Below are 19,390 nucleotides of genomic sequence, written 5' to 3' on the forward strand. Positions count from 1 at the left end.
GCTTTGGATTTTCGCGCTGTGGAAACATTTTTTTTCTTACAATCTTGCGGTTCAATATGGGTATATAAATGTTAAAATTCTCCTTTTTTTCTTTTTTTTTTTTTTTGAATACGTTAAAATACTTATACGCTATTGTATATTTATAACGACGAGGCTGAAATTCTGCGTTTTTTTTAAAACAGCGTGAATCCTAGCTTTTCGATTTACTTATTTTATACAGTTGAAACAGTTATTTTAAAAATCTTCACGATAAAAATTCCATTACCTTAAAGCCTAATTATACCTAATAACATTGTTACGTATCGCGCCCTTTTTTTTCGCTGCAACTCACCACTTCGACTAAGTTGTAAAAAAGTAAATAATATTTTTTTTTTTAATTTTTAAATCACAATACCGTCATAAATTACAATCAAGTTTTTTATTGGATCAACTATTTAAGATACATCAGTAGTGACACTGACAGCTTCAAGATCGATGTAAAAAAATATGAGGTAATATTAATAATTTTCGGAAAAAGAAAAGTCGAGGTGAGATGTCGAAGCGTTTAGGCTTGAAACGACAGAGTGCACATAGAAAAAATGCAGTACGAAAACAATTAAAGCGCCAACTTATTCGTGATTGATAGTATCGGCGCTAAATTTTTTCCTATTTTTAGTTTCCCTTTTTTTTTATTATTGATTATCCTAAATAGAAATAGCTACCTCAAAAATCATCAGAGAACGAGCTTCAAACGCAATCCACAGTTTCTCGTCAAAATAAGTCTATTTTGTCTGGAAAATTTTTCGTCCATTTCTTAAAAATTGAGTACAGTGTTCAATTTAAAAAATTCCCGTTGTCATGATTGATAACAATATCTTGAAGGGCTTTGTGCTTTCGAAAAAAAAGTGAAAAAATTTTGTATCTTCAGTTGAAAATATTCTATTTTCAGTTGAAATTAGAGTAATGAAATTGTTTTTATATGATGTAATTTCTTAATTAAATTGTAGGATTTCTTATGTTATTTGGACTCAATGATAATTTTAATCAGCACTGGTTTCGGCAACACAAATCATCAACTGTACTCAAATTTCGGACAAGAACTGGTTGCATTTTTTGCCTTCAAACTAAACATGCGTGCTTTTGATTGAGTTTCGATGACGAATTCAATTCCTAAGTTAAAAAATTACTGTGCTCCCAGTAAACATAAAAGTAAAATTTTTTTTTTTTAATTAAAACCAAATACTTTTATATGGTAAATACCAACTTAAAAACGTATTTATAAGCTTTGAACCTAAATTGTTTTTAAATCTAGCCACAAATATCATAGACAATCATTATTTGAGGTACAATTTTGTACATTTTTAAAAATTTGTTTAAATTTTATTTATTTTTTTTTTATACAAAATAAATAACTGAAGTGACATAAAATTGATAAAAATTAACTGTAAAATAAAAATTCCAATGATTCAAAATCTGTCATCGAATACTCACTCAAAAGCTTCGCTAAACATGATTTAACAGAACGGCACTTCGTTGATCGTGAAGGGAACAATTTTTTCGTCTATAATCGAAAAACGCGTGAATAAACACATACAAGTCATTTTACAGAATAAAAATATATCAAACACAATTAATGTTTATTTTCATTTTACATATCGCGAAATCCACAAAAAATATCCCGTTTTTATTCCTCATTTTATAAAAAAAAATTTTTTTTGATCACACCGTCGAGATAAGGCTCAGTTTATTCGTAATATCATGTACTATAAGAATAAAATTATCTACACGGATTTCAGAGGGGTGACACCCTTTTTTCGCGATTTATATGCTGTTATTATATCTATACATATTATCTCCATAGATATAATAATAAAATGTAAATCGTGGAAATAAAGTATCACCCTCACTGAAATCCGTGTTAAAAATTTTATTCTTTAGTACACGATATTCAGAGTAAAATGAGCCCTATTCCGAAGGTGTGCCTCAAAAAAAAATTTTTTTTAATGAGGGACAAAAACAAATATTGTTTTTACAAACTCATTTAGATGTCTGCTTGTGATGTACCTACTTTGTCTCTTTTTTTCGTAGCTAAGTATCTTTTCCCTAATTTTTTTTTTTTTTTTTTCCTATTAAAGATCTCTCGTCGTAAGATGAATGTAATTGCACTTATTATAGATTTAAGAAAAAAAAACTGAACACGAAGAATGTTGATATGGTGAACGCAAGATGGCGGACAGGCTGTTTTAAAATTTAATTCCCCTTATGACTAGCAAATCATGAGTTGCTCGAATATTTAATGCTTCTTTTTTTGTTTATGTTTAAATTCCGTAACTAATTTCAATATTAAAACACGTCATTCCAACAAAACTTAGGCACAGTTTGGAACTTCTTAGACCTTACTTAATTTTTAACAATATTACTTAAGCACCTTTTTTATTTTTCATACGCTAATTTAGTAACAAACTTTTTTATTTCAATAGTTTACGGATTCATTTGATTACAAATTTTACAAAACGTAAATTACTAAAATAACAATATTATTTTATTTATTTAATATATTAGAACACATATAAATCACAATAGAGTAGATTACATTGAATCTTATTGGAAAAAAACAACTCCAATTCAAATGTAAAATTTTCCTAAATTTTGAAAAATGCAAAAACCATTGATTTTCCATCCCACTTATACGTCCCAGGACGAAACGATGTTTTAAAAAAATCAAGCTCTGTTTTTTGATGTATTTTGGATAACTTCTTGATTCGTTTCAAATTATTTTTTGGATTGTACATACGCAAGAAATGATTTGAACTTTCAAAGTTTATTGGTAATAAATATTTTGTACTCGTTAATAATTAAATATAAAATCAGAAAAGTTTTTTATTCGAAGTCAAAATGATTGGCACAAAAATAAGTGTTCTTTAAATTTACGCTTGAATTAACTATAATTTAAATAATTAATTAGTCCCTTAAACCACGTTAGCACCAATGTGAAAAAAGACAGTTTCCAAAATATTGAAAATTGAGCAAGATCTTTTTATACATTAATATAAAAAAAAAATCATGGGAATGTTTAAGGTCCGACTCGCGAAGAGATGCCCGCCATCTTGGTCCCGTCCGACCACCGATGAAAATTCGTGTGGATCCAAGTTGCGAATAAATTATTCTCAATAATCGTATCAACTCTGTCTCACGCGCATAGTTTTTATTATCGTTAGCTTATCAATACATCCTCATGTTCTCACTTCATTTCAACTCGTATTATCGTTCGTTTTTTATAATTACAATAGACAATATATATTATGTTCTTATCGAAGTAAACACTAGTTGGATTACGATATCTTGTGAAAAATATACATCAAAATTTTGTTACTTTTTTTTAATACATCACAGATATTTTAATATAATATAATATATATTTATATAATATAATATATTTATTTATCTCCACGTTTTACCTTTTTTTATATTTTAAAAATTTCAGTTTTTTTTTCTTCCCTACTCCGTTTTTTGCATACCATTTTGTTTATTTTTTTTTTTTTCATCGTACTTCATCCCACTCTTTTCCTCTCGTCGTGTGAAGGTAACGAGCTATTTTAACTTCAACTTTCCCTCTTTAAACATGAAAATTTTCTTTTACAATACAATTAGGCTAGTCTTCCAACGATTTCTCAGTCACGGTGTTTCACCCATCACTTTTTTATTACATATTTAGTTTTTGTTTCTTTTGATTTTACGTGCATGAACTCGGTGCTACAGCTTATAAAGTACACACACGATTGATAAGTCATTATTTGTTAAATACAATAATAAAATCTTTATACAATCTTGAGAACACTTCGAGTTTCCACTTTAAATTATCAAAAAATCACGCATTCAAAGGCAACTTTGTGGTATCTAATTACACAATTAATTAATTATACTTACGCATTAAGTATGTTTAACAACTAATTTAATTTTCCTAAAAGTATAATTATCTTTTTTCTATTATTATTATTATTATTTCACCATTTTTATCACCTTTCGTCTTTTTTACTTTTTCATTAATAGATTCAAAAAATAACGAACGAGTCAGGGGTCGAAATCGTAGGAAGACTCGTGAAGTTTGTGTGAGAAAAGTAAGCCAGAGGGAAAGTCGAAGGGCCGTTATGCACGAGCCTTCCTCTAGAAAAAGAGCCACGATTTGTTTCTTTCTTTGAAAATAGAAACTCAAATTTATCTTATCAATGTGGTCCTCATGACTTGCAATTGATTTTCAACGTGTATTAATTTTTAGCTATCATTTTTTATATATTTGTTTCAAATGTATTTGGAGTATAAAAAAAAATTTTAATATTTTAACGTCGGTTTCCTAATTTTTTATAAAAATATCGATTTTACTGTAATGAGAGAAGATTTTTTACAACGTGATTTGAAAGTTGCAAGACACAAGGATCAGATTGATTTGACGATACAAGAAATGTGTTATCGTATACCAATTTCTTTTTAACTCTACCACGACTTGAAGAGCTTTAATAAAGCGCTTCTGGACAAGTTTCAAAGATAACTTCTTATACCCTAGCCGTATCTTATACCTTACATTTAAATGTTTCAGCGAACGCAGTGAGTGCCTTAATCGAAACTTTTTTTATTTTTAATTTATGTTTGAAAACGACGATCAATAGCGATAGATTAGTTTGTACATAGTAATATATAATTAATTTTTTTCACATCTAACAATGAATTTGTTTGTTTTATACGAGATGAATCTTAGGAAAACAGAGTTGGTTCTTAGGTTTTATAAATTAATCTGTAGGAATTAAGTGTTTTAGAAAAAAAAAAAAAAAAAAAAAAAATGGAAAACCGTTTTGAATTTTTCAGAGTTCCAAAATGTTGATATACTTTTCCATGAAACATAAATAATCTTGATATTTATTTTTTTTGTCAGACTTTTTAGTAAATTCCATTAGTTGTATTTCATTCAAAATTCTTGTACTTAAAAACGATCACTGCTTCTATTGGAACTATGAATTTTTTAATTAAAATATGATCTTCAGTTTCTCAATTGATCTCTCAACTTATTCATGCTTCATGTAAAATAACATGCATATATGCATATTCCTATGTAGGGATATACTTCGTTTTCTGAAATTGTGATGGGACGTTTTCAAAAGAGTTGGGTGTGAGTAAAACTTAAAATAACGATTACTATATCCACACTACTTTCAAAACATTTTCTGAAACATCTTTTCATCTGCAGAACGTCTACTTGAAAGTTCTTGAAATTTGTATTTTTAATTAGGCGATGCTTATACACGTAAACTGCTTCTTCACTTTACTGATGTACCCACACATCTTAATAATTTTAGTTATTCATTAAATATATAATGTTCCCTTATATGATTCATTTAAAACCACAAGAAAGTCTTTTTTAATATACTTTTGAATCTTAATAGCCTAAAAAGTTTGGTTACTGCAATAAACCATTACACACTTAAAATTAACTCGCGCACTGAGCTATTATCAACTGTCGTACGATTAAATTTGTTTATTTAAAGTTTAGATTTCCAAAAAAACACCAAGAGATTAGCTTTGCCATTTATACGTCATTTTACGTGGTTTTTTTTTTCGTGTACAATAATTTTTACTTTTTTTCCATAAATATTCTTTTACAATGAAATGTTTGCAATTTTTGTTTAGACATCGAACACACATGCTTAAAGTTTATTTACAGCCTAAAAAGTTTCAGTCGAATAAGAGTCCAGACGAGTGCGTGGTTTTTAAAAAATTTAGCTGGCCTTTAACAAGAAAAAAAAAAAAAAAAAAAAACACTATTCTTGTACTTCTAATTCTCTTGTTTTTATCATCCTGATTTTGATTACTGTGGTTGAAGCTTTTGTCCTCATTTACCATCCATTATGCCCACTCACCAACATGTCGGAGTCACGACTCAGAAAATTATCTTCTTAATTCCATGTCGTCATCATACTTCAACAAAATTCTTTTGCCAAACTCATCCTCGGACGCTAAAGATAACACCTATAGTCGAATCGAGCTCAAAGGAATCAATTTTTTTTTTTTTTTTTTTTTTTTTTTCGTTTTTCTTTCTCCAGTAACTTTATGGATGATGTACTGGTCATATAGACCTGCACTTCAGGAACTTGAAAATTCAGGATGCAGTATTTAATCTTAGACTCGAATTTTCTTTTTTTCTTACCTTTAAAAACTATACTGAATTGGACGAGAAAGTAATTACTTTTTTTAGAAAAATTTCACTCTGAAATATTTCGAAAACTCCGTTGGCTCAGGTGTCGAGTTATACATCCGTATTTCGCTTTTCCAATCACCTCTATACGCTAAAGATGAACCATTTTGAAATCTTTTCAGTAGCAATTTCAATATCCATGCTAGAAGATTGACGATCATCCGACGGGCGAGAAGGGGTAGCCTCAGGGATTTTAATGGCTATTTTTTTTTTACTGCGGTAAAAAGGAGTTGGTAGCTATCATAGAAAATTCGCTGATTATTCTGGTATAAAAAAGTTCCTTGGGCTTATTTCCCTTCACCATTATCTTGATTTTACGCTTGCCCCGTTTTCTACTCCAGTCCTAGGGTAGTCTACATCTGCCATAAGTTTTTCGTTATCACTTTGAAACGTCGTTGGGCTGAAGAAACTGAGATATTCAGAGAATATTGTCATTTTATAGAAAGAAAAAATCATGCTCATCGATGCACCACCAGCAACAAAAAGACTAGACTAGCATCCACGCTTCTTTAGTTTCATAATTTTTCTTCTTTTTTTTTCACCTTTCCACTCACCTCTTCTTATTTTTTTTAATGACCAAAAATATATGTATGTATATGTATATATAATATTTCATTCTTATCAATATTTACGTTGCCTCCTTAAACGTTAAAAGTAGTGTTTAATAGTTTTTGTTTAGTTATAAGTTCTTTTTTTTCAATCCTTTGAGGTTAGGTGAGGTTTTTTTCTTTTACAGTGATAGACAAAAAAATAAGTTGCGCTCGTTTGTTTGAAAACCCCTTTTTTACCTTCCATAGTTATCGCAGTCTTTTTAAATTTTTTCATACGACAAAACCACTATATATCGATAATTACAGTTAATAAGAAACAGTTCGGTGAGTAACCCTATTTTTCGTTCTCCTCATGTTTTTTATCGCTGTTTTTTCTTTCTTTGTAATAGTAATATATATATAATTATAATTTTTTTACTTTTCTTTGCTTGGTTCATTATCGTTTAGATGGGAATTTCCTTACAAATCACATATATGATTTATTATTTATTCAAATCAAAGGGGGTTTTTGTTTAGAGTATGTTCGAACAGGGTCATGCAGTCTCGCGCGGGTGTTTTAGACTTTAAGATTTTTTCTTATACTTAATATGTTTTTGTTTGTGTCTTTATATGTGTATTTAAGTGTATTATCAGTGTAAATATCTCCTTTTCCAAAGTGTGGGTATGTTAGCTCGTTAGTGTAAGATTTTTGACAAAACACAGTGTAAGATTTTTGAAAAAAACACTTTGTGTTTCGTCCAGTTTTTTTCTTTCACATTTTTGCTTGATTTTTTTTGTTTTTATTGAATCGTCTCGAGTACTATTCTTTTATTCGTTTAATCGTCTCTTTGCAATCTATCTTGCTCTTGTGTTCTTACTTTACCACTTTTTTTAGGTTATGTTATTCCACGCAGCTTCGACGAGATCAAAGCGAAACTACAACTGAGTTCTTTCTTCACACTCGCGAGCCTGTGAAACGCGACTTATATTTACTGTTAGAGTCGTACTGAATTATTGTACATCGTACGCTTGTTTGTTACTATGAAATCATGTGTATGAAATACGATGTTTCATGCACAAATACTTACATTATTTCATACTCGAGATTTTGTCTAATTATTAATGTCTGACTTTTGATAGAAATTCAGTAGTGCACTGGTGACAAAATAGAAAGCTTGTGACAGATCAAATACACAATTTGATATGCATTCGATCACAAAATGGCATGTAAATATAAATAGTAACGATCTATTGTACTCTGCATTTTCATATTTTCTTAACATGATTTCATCAATAATTGGTACACATTAGGTTATCAGTAAGTTTAACGGGGAGATTTTAATATTAATTTTCGGATAACTTAATCGAGAGATAGTAAAGAATAATGATACAGTTACAACAGACAAATAGATAAAGGAATGTATGATGTTGGAATTAGGAAAAAAAAAAAAAAATAATAATATTAATAATTTCAGGACCAAAGATCGTGGCCCAATTACCATACTAGATATCACACTCATATTGGGCATGAATCCACGTATAAAGTCGTACAGGTCAACGGGCTTGAATGTGAGATGCACGATATGTGCGAGTTCTCACGTGTGTTTCGATAAACATGTGTTTTTTTGTACCGCTAGGTTGTATCGAAACCTCGCGCGTTCTTCCCCCCTCTCTCTCTCTCTCTCTATCTAACAGTCGAAAAACGTCGAGTGTTTCGATGTGTATGTATACATGTGTATATGAAAACTACGCGCGTTTAGTTTCATCGATTATACAACTCGCTTTCTTATTTATTTATTCATTCCTTTTTTTTTTTTTAGAAAACATCCTAGCTTCATGGGCCGCCTTTTAGCCTTTTTTTTCCTACATCGTATTTAATCCCTCATCGATCTCCTTAAGCTAATTTTTAAGCGTATAACATGCGCAGTATACCCTTTTCGTATCGTCCGCCGCTTTTACTCCTCCCACGTGTGTATGGTTAAATAACAACATACGTTCGATCGAAGATGACGCTCTTCGCGCGAGCTGTCGCCACCCTTCAACCTCCCGATCCCTTGTTCGCATAATCCCTCGCTTATATATTATTACAATTACAATTAAAACTGTTAATCATCCTTTTCTTTGTTTGTCTTTATATTTTCATTTTGTAAACTGCCCTACTGTTCTACCGACTCGTCGATGGCCATCATCGTCTCGGGCGAGCGGGAAGGACTCGGTGGCGACGGTGACGAGGAGATAGCCTGCTGGGACGCCGGGCTCGTCGACGATGGGCCGTTCATGCCGCCGTTGTTGGCGTAATCACCGCCAACGTACTCCTTGACGCTGCTAGCTTGCTGAGTCTTCTGGCTCGATTGATCTACTATAAGCTTACTATCACAGGCACTTTTTTTGTCAGTTGACGCGGCATAAAGGTTCTGCTGCTGCTGCTGCTGCTTCATGTCCGGGAAGTGGTTCAGCTTCGTCGTGTTGTTGCCGCTACTGTTACTGCTCGAGTCCTGCGTGCGATCATCGGATTTGTCGCTGCCTCCACCGTTTGTTACCTGTATGTTTGCCGTCAAAAAGAGGTCGATCGGGCACGTTAGATATCTCATTTGCAATCAGGTTTTTTTTTCATGTTAAGCGTTCGGATCGTATAACAATTTTGCGTGTAATTCGTTGCGGGATGATTGTCAATCATTCATCATGATTATCATGGCCAAAGTTCACATTCATCACAGGTAAGGATAATGTACATGTGTATGGGGGCGAGAGGGAGAAACAGACGATAGATAATTGTGTATGGAATATAGAAGCGTGGGTGAGAGTTATAGGATCCGAACATCAATGAAATAGCCGTACCCTTAACTATCACCGTTGTGTCCCACAGAAGTCATTACAGTCTCTAATCGTGAAACTACCTACAGAAAAATAGTAAATGAAGATTTCACCACTGAAAGTTAGCCAGTACTTAAGAAAAATTGTATAGATTCTCATGTTCACTACGTATTACGGAAATATTAGTGCTCATCAAGTTATTATTACAGGTAAGTATATGTTTCTTTTCACAAAGATTGCCCGAGGTGGCTTACAACTTCAAAGTGTAAGTACTGTACGAAAAAAAAGCAAAAAATTTTTTTTCAACATTTAATGAGTAATGATATACGTATAAAATACTGTTTGAAATATTTCTATGATGAGATAAAATGTGAGAACGCATTACAAGCATTATGTTAAATGTACCGTACGTGTATGTAAATGATGCATTTAGTAGGCTACTAAGAAAAATTTCAGGGTTCTGGATAATGGTTCGAAACAAATTTTAGGAGGTGCATGTCGTTATTTCGAAACATTCAAGTAGCTTCAGTATCAGGATGGTCACGACAAAACTTGCCCACCATAAGATGACTTCGAAGGAATCATCCTAAGTAGACTCCAATTATCCGCTGTTTCGATGTTGTAACGAACTATCGAAACACACTGATGAACATCGATTACGTCTCTAGAGCCTTTATCTTGATTATATCACAATAGTGGTGCCTTGCTTATAAGAATACGTTCTAAGGGTAAGGGTAACTAACGTTTGTTACTTGAAGTATCCGTTCGGAACTTTCAGAGGTCTCAAAACAACGACAAAGTTAATGTCGGATTTCAGTAACTTTCGAATTAGAGCTTTAGATTCCAAAGATTTTTCTTTTTTTCAACGTTCCATTTTAGTTTTTTTTTTTTTTTTTTTTTTTTTTTTTTCCAATAATAAAAATAACTCTGTAAAGTATCAATCAATCAATAGCTGATGAAAATAAACACAATAAGTATTTATACATTTATACCTACTTAAAAATCAACAGTATAAGCTTTGAAACAAAGCGACTAAGCCTATTAATATGGCTTTTTTCATATATTTTTCTAAATAAGATGATAAATTTTGATCCTTATCATCCATTACTAAGAACCCTGAAACTCTTCTTGTCGAAAGGTATACATGAATAACCACCACCGCAATCTTTCCACGATAGAAAAAGAAAAAACTAATATAAACAATACTTATGTAATATAACGTAACACTTGGGAGCATTTGTGTTTACCTCGCGTTCGCGGCTACTCCTAGAATCTCTGGTGGTCTCGTCATCCCTACCAGATCCACTGAGCCTGGACAGGGAGAGCGGCGTCGGTGGCGACGCCAATCCCCGATCGCTACCCTCATCCGTAGCTCTGGCCCTTTCGGAGGGCGAAGGACTCAGATCAACGGTAGGTACGCGCTCTGGTCGCTCTGGCAACGGCCTCTGTTGCTGCGGCGTTTGTACTCGATAATTCGTCGGCGCCTCGTCTTCGCTACTGTCCTGTTGCGTCAGGCGGGGTAAAGGCGTCCGCCTCGAGTTTCTGCACAGCTGGTCTATTAGGACTTTGCTACCCAGGTTTTCCGGTTGGGTTTGTGGTGGCGCACCGGTTGTGCGGTCGCGCGGCATACTTGATTCCAGACTCGACCTTATTAGGTTATCGAGAAAGCTTCCATTTGCTGCCGCTGCAGCCACCGCCGCTGCTGAGACTGGACTGTTACCCTCGTACTGGCTACCGCTCTCGCTCATGTCCCGTGGTGATTTCATCAACGAGGTACCCCGTGCGTTTGATGTACCTGTAAATTTCATTAGGTTCGGGTTTTTGTTTTATACTTTCGATTGTAGTGGCGCTGGCAATAGACAAATAAAAAATTAGTCTAAGGTCTGACTCATCCTTTTGTTCGTATATTCAAGTACAGAAGTAGTAGTAGATAGATATATACCTGGCTGCTCTGATAGCGTGCCATCCCGGGCGTTACGCTGCTGCTGTTCCTGAAGACCTCGCATCCGTTGCGACGCGAAATACTGCTCGGTCTGGAGGATAGCCGCGGGAGGCACGTTGGGCCCACCGGGTATGAAAGGCGCTGGCATAAAAGGAGCAGGACCCCAAAAGTTGAATGGGTGTGCGAAGGGTAAGTGGGCGGTCATGCCGTCCATGAAGGGTGGCATTTTGAGGCCATTGGACACTGGCATGCCCCCCGTGGCTGCTGCTGCCGCCGCCGAGCTACCAAATGGCTTCTGTTGAGGTTTGAGCAGTGTCACCGGAGCCTTCTTGTCCGCGGTTGCGTTCGTTCCCGTTGGCCCTCCGCTTGTACGCAGAGCTGTCGAGCCCGTGCCCGTACCACCGTCCTTCGACTTGTCGTCCGGTTGCTTTTGATCCCTGGCAACGACACCAAAACAATCATCATCATCATCATCATCACGATCGAAACAGTATCACCACCAACGAAACACTATATCTCTACACACCTCTTTCTCGGCCTCATGAGATGCCGCTCCTTGACCTTGTACTCAAGCGTCGAATGCGGCACGCCGTAGTAGCTGCCTGCCCTATGCACACTCATCTCTCCCCTTTGCACGGCCCTGACCGCCTCGACCAGACTGTCTCGGTCGTAATTGCGATACTTGCCGCGTTTCGGTCTCGTGCCCTTGCCCCCCGCGCTCTGCTTGTTCTGATTCTTGTCCTGCGATTGGACCGACGCCTTGTGACTGAGCGACGACTGGTTGCCCGTGGACACCTGTTGAGCAGCCGATTGCTGCTGCGTGGGTGGTGTGAAGCGACCGCGCTTATACGGGCTTGGCTCGACGATCAGTGACTGGGCCGTTCCCGGACCTGTACGGGAAAAATGCATTATTAGGCATGTTATATCGGTCCTCCTTATCGCCAAGACTGAGCGTTCTTTGCTTGCCAGAAAGGGGAGTATGCTGCTGCTGCTGGCCCTCCTGGAACTTGACGCTGATGCTCTTGGCGATGACGTCCCGGAAGTTAACGGGCATGGCTTTGCCAACGAGCGAGTTGGTGGGCGAGCTCGTGCCGGAGAACGCGGTGGCAGGACTGACACGCTCGAGAAGACCGGGACTGGCGTTTGCCACGAAGCTCTGGGCGAAGCTGGCAGCTGCCGATTCGGGTCCGTTTTTGCTGGGGCCGGGTGTCGTCGCGCCACCACCACCACCGCCGCTGCTACTGGCTGGCTTGTAGGACGGAATCTTGAGGATTGGCCGGCCCTGGCCGCTGTCGCTTGCATCGTCCTCGATCATAGGGTTGAAGTCGTCATTATTCACCGAGACTCGTTGTTGGTTCGACTGTGACAATATTACTGGCAGATTATATCGGTGGAGGAGGGAGAAGGGGGGAGGAAACTAGTTGGTTAGTGTTTGCATACCTGAGAGAGTCGGTGGAGAAGCGTGACGTGTTGAAGGTGTTGTACCTGGTCGCCATTCACGATGTTCGTATCCTTGTTCAGCTTTTTTTCCTCGCACATTAGCCGGTGCATGACCTCTGGTATTCTGTAGTCTTGCGACACCATTCCTATGGAGATATATCGAGTTTTTATTTTATTTCGTGGTCTAAGGTATTTAAAGCAGCAAAGTAATATTAGCGATGTTATTTTGGAAGCGATTATATATATATATATATATGATTTTCTTGAAAAGTAAAAAGACAATAAAAAAGCGCTAGGTTAGGATCCAATCCATCATCTGATAAATTGTACCTAATCTATGACATTTGCTCTACGTGTACTCTACATTTGCGTTTTGTGATATTCGTATAATTATGTAGTATTAAGAGGACGTGGGACGAAGAGGTTATGTTAAAACGAAACTTCTTTATTGGATATTTTTAGATGACGCTAAGAGTTTGCGTCCTTCATCCTTGATTAGTTTCTCACAACTTCAAGGTCTTCAATGAACATCTGTAATAAACCTGCATCGAAAAAGATTCTAAGAGATGAACACATGGTGTCATAAAAATCGGTAGCGCATTTTAACATATCCAACTCAGATAATACAATTTTAAACCAAAGCTTCGACGTAGAAAATACATATGAAGCTTAGGATTGTAGAAAAAAAAGTAAAATTGCAAGCCTCGACTACAAGTATTTTTGAAAATCTCCCATTATAAATAGCATTGGAAAAATTAGAAAAATTCGCGTAGATGCAATTGAGGGGGGCGAGGGTGGTAGAGGCTCGTGAAAGGTTGGAACAAAGTAGAAGAACACCAACTTCAACCTGTGCGTCTTTTGAGGGGGGTTTATAGGGAGAAGAGAGTTATATGTGCCCCTCTCGCGCTGCTGCCTTTTGGAACTTTCGTTACTCACGCACACTATATATACGTTTATATATAAGCTACACCAAACGTTAAAGTCGGAAAATCGTAGAGATAAGCAATACGCGCGGAACTGACCCAATTTTCCTTTTCTACTTTTTCCAACTTTATTTACGTGCTGTACCGACTTTTCTGGCTACATAAGTATGATGTAAGTTGTACTACTAATGCATTACGAATTGAAACCTGGAAACTTGGGAGCTATAATGTACGGAAATTTTCGAGGCAGCGGGCATCGATGCGAATAATTATCTGTTTTACTCGTATTTGCAAACATCAGAGGCTAACTGTCGCTGCTAGTTTCTGTATTTAATTTTAATGAGATGTTACGAAGTTGTTTCCGTGGAACTGAATTTCAGAAGAAACCGTGCGTGTATTGTTGGTACGAAAGTGAAGATTATGGTTTTAATGTAATGGTTATATTTTTTAATTATTATTCTGTCTTTGAATCGAAGAGAACATCTTTACATATGTGCTGTTAAACGTAATTTAATTTTTTTTTATCTTGAATGAAAAAAAAATGTAACTCTTTTTTTTCCCAACAAATTTTTTATTCAATTGTATGAGATGAATTCCAAACCAACTTAATCCTTGGAGTAAAGAATTTTTCTCTGATTCGAAAACTTTAGTTACCGAAGGATAATCCGAAATGTAGCAACAAAAAGTAAGTAATTATTTTCAAATTTTTCTAAAAAAAGGATAAAAAAACCCATTGTTGTAACTGACCTTTAAACGGTGCAGTGGCAGCGAGCATTTTTTGTAAGTAGGGCCCGATGTTGGAGTGCTCGAACGCCGAGGTCCATTCGGGGGCACCACCGGCAGCTGCCTCGTGTGCCCCACGTTGCAATAGTGCCCTCAGTGACTCGCCACCACCACTTTCGAGGCTGGAAAATCTTACTAGATCTTCGAGCGATAGCAGTGGCTTCAGTAGAGCCTTCTCCACCTCCTTCTCCTCCTCGGCGCCCGACAGATCTTTCTCGTCCACCTAGGCTCGCCCAGGGTTTGTTTATTGGTTATTTTTCTTGGGCGATGCATGTAGAAAATGCATAAGAACGGAAACGATACTTTGTCGGAGCGAATTTTTTTTTAGGTGGTTCCATGAGAGAGTCTTGTTTTTTTAATTTTTAGTTGTCATGTACGTTGAAGTCACGCCATGAAGAGATCCACGATTCGCAGATATAAGGTGTATAGGCTAAATTTTCCAAATTGTAAGTCAATGGAGTTTTTTGTTCATTGAAATTCTTCGTAAAAAATTACTGGGAAACAGTTAACGTGCCCAAAATTTCATCGTAAAAACGGTTCAAAGAGTTACGCATGTCTAGCGAAAATTATAATCGTATAAAAATCTAAACTGTTTAAGATACTTTTTTTTATGTGATGAACGTTTGAAAAGAAAAATTACCAGTTCATGAAACACCTTTGTATTGTACCGCATCGATCTGTTTATTTTTGAAATTTGGAAATCATTCTCTCATGGAACTACCTAAAAAGTCACGGATTGATTATTTGATTTAAAATTTTTTTGGGTTTTTGGTGTTAAGTGGTGATTAGTGGTTCGAGTTATTTTATTTAGTATCAACGAACGGAGGTTGCTCTTACCAAACAGTTTGTTGTTTACTAGAGTGCATACATTTTTTATAAGTCAGTTTTTAAGAAAATTAAAAAATTTTTTTCGTTCTCAATGCGTTACCTCAGTTTGTGACACACTTTTCGAGTGAAATCTGACTAAATATAAATATTTGTGTTACGTTTTATTGTAAGCGTTAAAAAAAAATTTTCGTAAAATAGAAAGATGCTTTTTTTTTAATTTAATACGATTCCATTCGAAAGGAAAAATGTTATCAAATGAGAAATTTTTGTATTAACAAATAATAGTTTACTTTGGTATTGGTACTTTTTTTATGGTCTACTATCTGTCTCTTTAACAAAACTGAATATTTTTAATTTTAAGAATACTAAAAGTTGAAAAAAAAATTCCCTTTTTAGTACAAAAATTTTATGTAACAAAACACTGATAAGTTTAAAATCAGAAATTTCTCATTTAACTATCATGTTCAACTATACATAAAAATAAAATTAAAATAAAATTTAACGACGAACATCACGTGCTTGATATTGATTCGACATACAAGTATAAATATTATGTATGTATTCTTTTCAACCTACTTATTACATAAATATTTTGTCGTGCATTACAAATATATACAGCATAATAACAGCATACAAAGTTAAACATTCATTAAAATAAAAAAAAGTAAAATAAAGTAACACAGTACATATGCGTGAAAGATGGGTGTCTTTTTGTGTTTTTTTTTTTTTTTCCGAATAAGTGTACTTATTCATCAATTCATGTTGTTAAGTACACAAAAATGCACTTTAACTCACATAATCTATCTAATATCGGATGCAGCAGTGTGAAAGCATTTTCTGCCATGCGTTACAAATGAGAGGAAAAACAGAAAGAGATATGTTTATCATAAAGTTATTGAGGTAGAAAAAAAACGATGAATTTTTTATCCAAGTGTCAGATGATGATCTCGTATTAGGTAATTTGATTCTTTATGTTTCTGATTGCGGCTTAATAATCTGTACGCCAAAGTATATGTACACTTTATAGTTTTAACTAATTATTTTAAAAATGCTTACAATATCGCATCATAAAAAAAAAAAAAAAAAAAAAAAAAAGTAACATTTTTACGGTTGAGTGTACGAAAAGCCCTTACTCCGCGCACATAAACACGTTGAGGTATCATTCCAACTTACCTTCTTGCAAAGTCGATTGGCCAAAACGTTCAACTACAAACAGGCTTTTGTATAACAACAAGTAATATTTTTTTTTTTTTCTTTTTTCAACAGCCCATGCAAACATATACAATATAAAAAATGACGATCGCAAGAAAAACCAAGATCCAATTTACGTAGAAGTTGTCACTTGTGTTGAAAATTAAATAATACAATAAAAATAAAGTATTGAAAAATAAAAAAGTTATAGTTAGTTTTGAAAAACGTAACAATGTGATGTTGAACTTGTAGTAAGCTCGTGGGAGTGCGAGTGAGAAGCAATATTGTATGTTATCTCCCTCTCGTAGTAATCTGGCCACATTGCTCATAGTCTTGCAAATTCAAAAGTACAATGTATGATCAATTTACATCGTTCGTATGCTTATAGCGACTCCATGCCAAAGATATTACATTGTACAGACTACAGGGCATGCATATGGAAAAAACTGAATTATTAAATATTAGGAGAGACAGCAACACTTCTATACCAGATACAAGGCTCGTTTGGGAGAGTTGCTGTCTCTCTCGGTGTACAATTCAGTCATCTATATTTGCGTCCTCGGACAATAGAACGTATAATAATAATAATAATAATAATAATAATAATAATAATAATAATAATAATAATAATAATAATAATGTTAATGCTCCACGCAGCCAATAGAACGCTTTTTGGACCATGAGAATTGTGCGATCGTCATTTGGTTTATGCTAGAGGCCTAGAGGTATGTTTTGGGGAAGCTTCATTCGTTCTTCCTATATCCAAAACCACACTTAAATTAAAGAAAACAAAATTTGGCTTTTTCTTTTACTGTGCCTGCGCGCGAATTATTGTAACCAATCGAAAATTGCAAAAATCAAACCCTTAAATACGTTGGACCGGGAAAAACCAAAAGCAATATATACATATCTATTTTCTGCATAAAACTTGACTGGGGTAGCGCTGGTTGTACTTGAGCCAAGATGGCGTCCGAAATCATGTTCAGTTGCAGTGGGTCTGGTCTTGTCTCAAATTCAATAAGATACACATGTTTTAAGAAGGTTCTAGCAAAAAAAAAAAAAAAAAAAAAAAAAAAAAAAAAAAAAAATAGATAAATAGATAACATAAAAAATAATCATGTTCTGTTTAAGAACATGATATGTGTGCGTATGAATTTTTTAAATATTTTTTTCGAGAGGAATTTTCGTGAAAAAAATTGTTTAATTCCACAATTTAACATAGGCTTTTATAGGGGTACACTACTAAAATTTCAATAAATGTCACTTTTTTCAAGATTTTTCGTATGATTTTTACTAAATTCATATATTCTTTTTTAATCCACAGATTATTTTTAACCAAATAGAATAAATTGTTGAACTGCTTTAAAAAAGTTTAAATTTATTTAAATGGTACTTAGAGTACAATTTAATGTCGCAATTGCGTAGTAGTGTAGTAGTATCAAACTTACCACCAGATTTATATAGAAAATCCAAAAAATCCTAAAAATCCCGGCCTTTCTTTCTACTACGCCATCTAGTGAGTATCTGTGGAGATCTCTGGATCCTGGGCCTATCGACCCCCCCCCCCCTCACTTACTTTCTTGTATAGGTGTATATATACCGTGATCATACTCTGATGATTGGTCGAGTTTTGTTAGTTCTCTTGAAGTACCATAATCATCAATAAGCTATCAAGTATGTCATTTAATTTCATGATTTCATGGAGATTAGGACGTTATCTTGACTTCAGTACAATTAACGCTACATATGCACATGTGCATACAGTATCCCGGTAAAGCTTTATGCAGAAAATCCTTAAGACGTGATGGAAGAAGTCAGACAATTGGAGAGTTGGTATGTTTTTATACTTCTAATTTCTACTATTTACATTTCAAAAAAAGGTTAACTCTAGTGATGCATATAGCTTTCAAATTCGTGTATGTACAATATACTTAATCGTCGCCAGTTCATAATTTTTTTTTTTTTTTTTTCGATTTATTCTCATTGGAAAAAAAAAATTTCTCGTTTCCTCTCTTTTACTCAATAAAAAGAACGATAATCACGTCTAATGCAAACGGAGACCCATCGTTCGCGCTACATATATATGCTTGCCGTAACTTAAAATAATAAAATAAGATACTTAATGTAAAAAAGAAAAACGCAACGTCCATTCTCTCTCTCTGCGGGAGCATTCGATTTTCATCGTTCACTGTTCGCTTATACTTATTTACCGAATCACCACATGATTGGCTCATGCTCAATCAAAACGAGCGAACGAACGAACGTTGCAAATCGAACACACACAGCCTTAAAGGTGCAGCGTTGAGATGTATAGTCTGTTCAGTCTATATAAATATACTTGCACAGGCCGTTGAAGGTTGAAGTTCAATCACTCTTACGGTCTTTTAGGTATTTTGATTATATTAATAGGTATACAGACTGCCAGGCTCTCCGTACTTAAGTCTACATCTTAACGCATTCTCAAGCTCTCATATCAGACATCATCTCACACGCGTGACGTCCCCAAAACCTACCTCGTCCACTTGCGTCAGCGGAACAGCATTGGCGCTCGTGCTGGTAAAATTGTTGTTGTTGTTGTTGTTGTTGTTGGTCATAGACGAATTTTGTCGTATCGTATTTGATATTACGGTGGACGAGGTCGTGACGGCGGCCTGCGCCTCGGCCATAAGCGACCTGCAGCTAGCCGGCCCGTTATTACTACTACTACAATTGGCCT

General features: G+C 35.0%; 1 protein-coding gene across 1 annotated transcript in view; it reads right to left on the minus strand.

The window, feature by feature from the left end:
- Window positions 1-7,171: 7,171 nt before the first annotated feature.
- Window positions 7,172-19,390, minus strand: part of Eip93F (Ecdysone-induced protein 93F) — a 90,398-nt gene continuing 78,179 nt past the window's right edge. The window contains exons 11-20 of the mRNA XM_089590599.1: window positions 19,273-19,325; window positions 19,188-19,221; window positions 14,616-14,878; window positions 13,492-13,508; window positions 12,950-13,095; window positions 12,476-12,869; window positions 12,036-12,399; window positions 11,510-11,946; window positions 10,815-11,362; window positions 7,172-9,293 (exon numbers count right to left, since the gene is read on the minus strand). Coding sequence (XP_089446725.1) covers window positions 8,910-9,293; window positions 10,815-11,362; window positions 11,510-11,946; window positions 12,036-12,399; window positions 12,476-12,869; window positions 12,950-13,095; window positions 13,492-13,508; window positions 14,616-14,878; window positions 19,188-19,221; window positions 19,273-19,325 — 2,640 coding nt within the window. The 3' untranslated portion in view covers window positions 7,172-8,909. The remainder of the gene's footprint in view (window positions 9,294-10,814; window positions 11,363-11,509; window positions 11,947-12,035; window positions 12,400-12,475; window positions 12,870-12,949; window positions 13,096-13,491; window positions 13,509-14,615; window positions 14,879-19,187; window positions 19,222-19,272; window positions 19,326-19,390) is intronic.

The sequence above is a fragment of the Copidosoma floridanum genome, unplaced genomic scaffold (assembly GCF_036245765.1).
Source record: "Copidosoma floridanum isolate Cflo_tuat_1 unplaced genomic scaffold, Cflo_Japanese_pri ptg000012l, whole genome shotgun sequence".
In the NCBI taxonomy this organism is placed as follows: Eukaryota; Metazoa; Arthropoda; class Insecta; order Hymenoptera; family Encyrtidae; genus Copidosoma; species Copidosoma floridanum.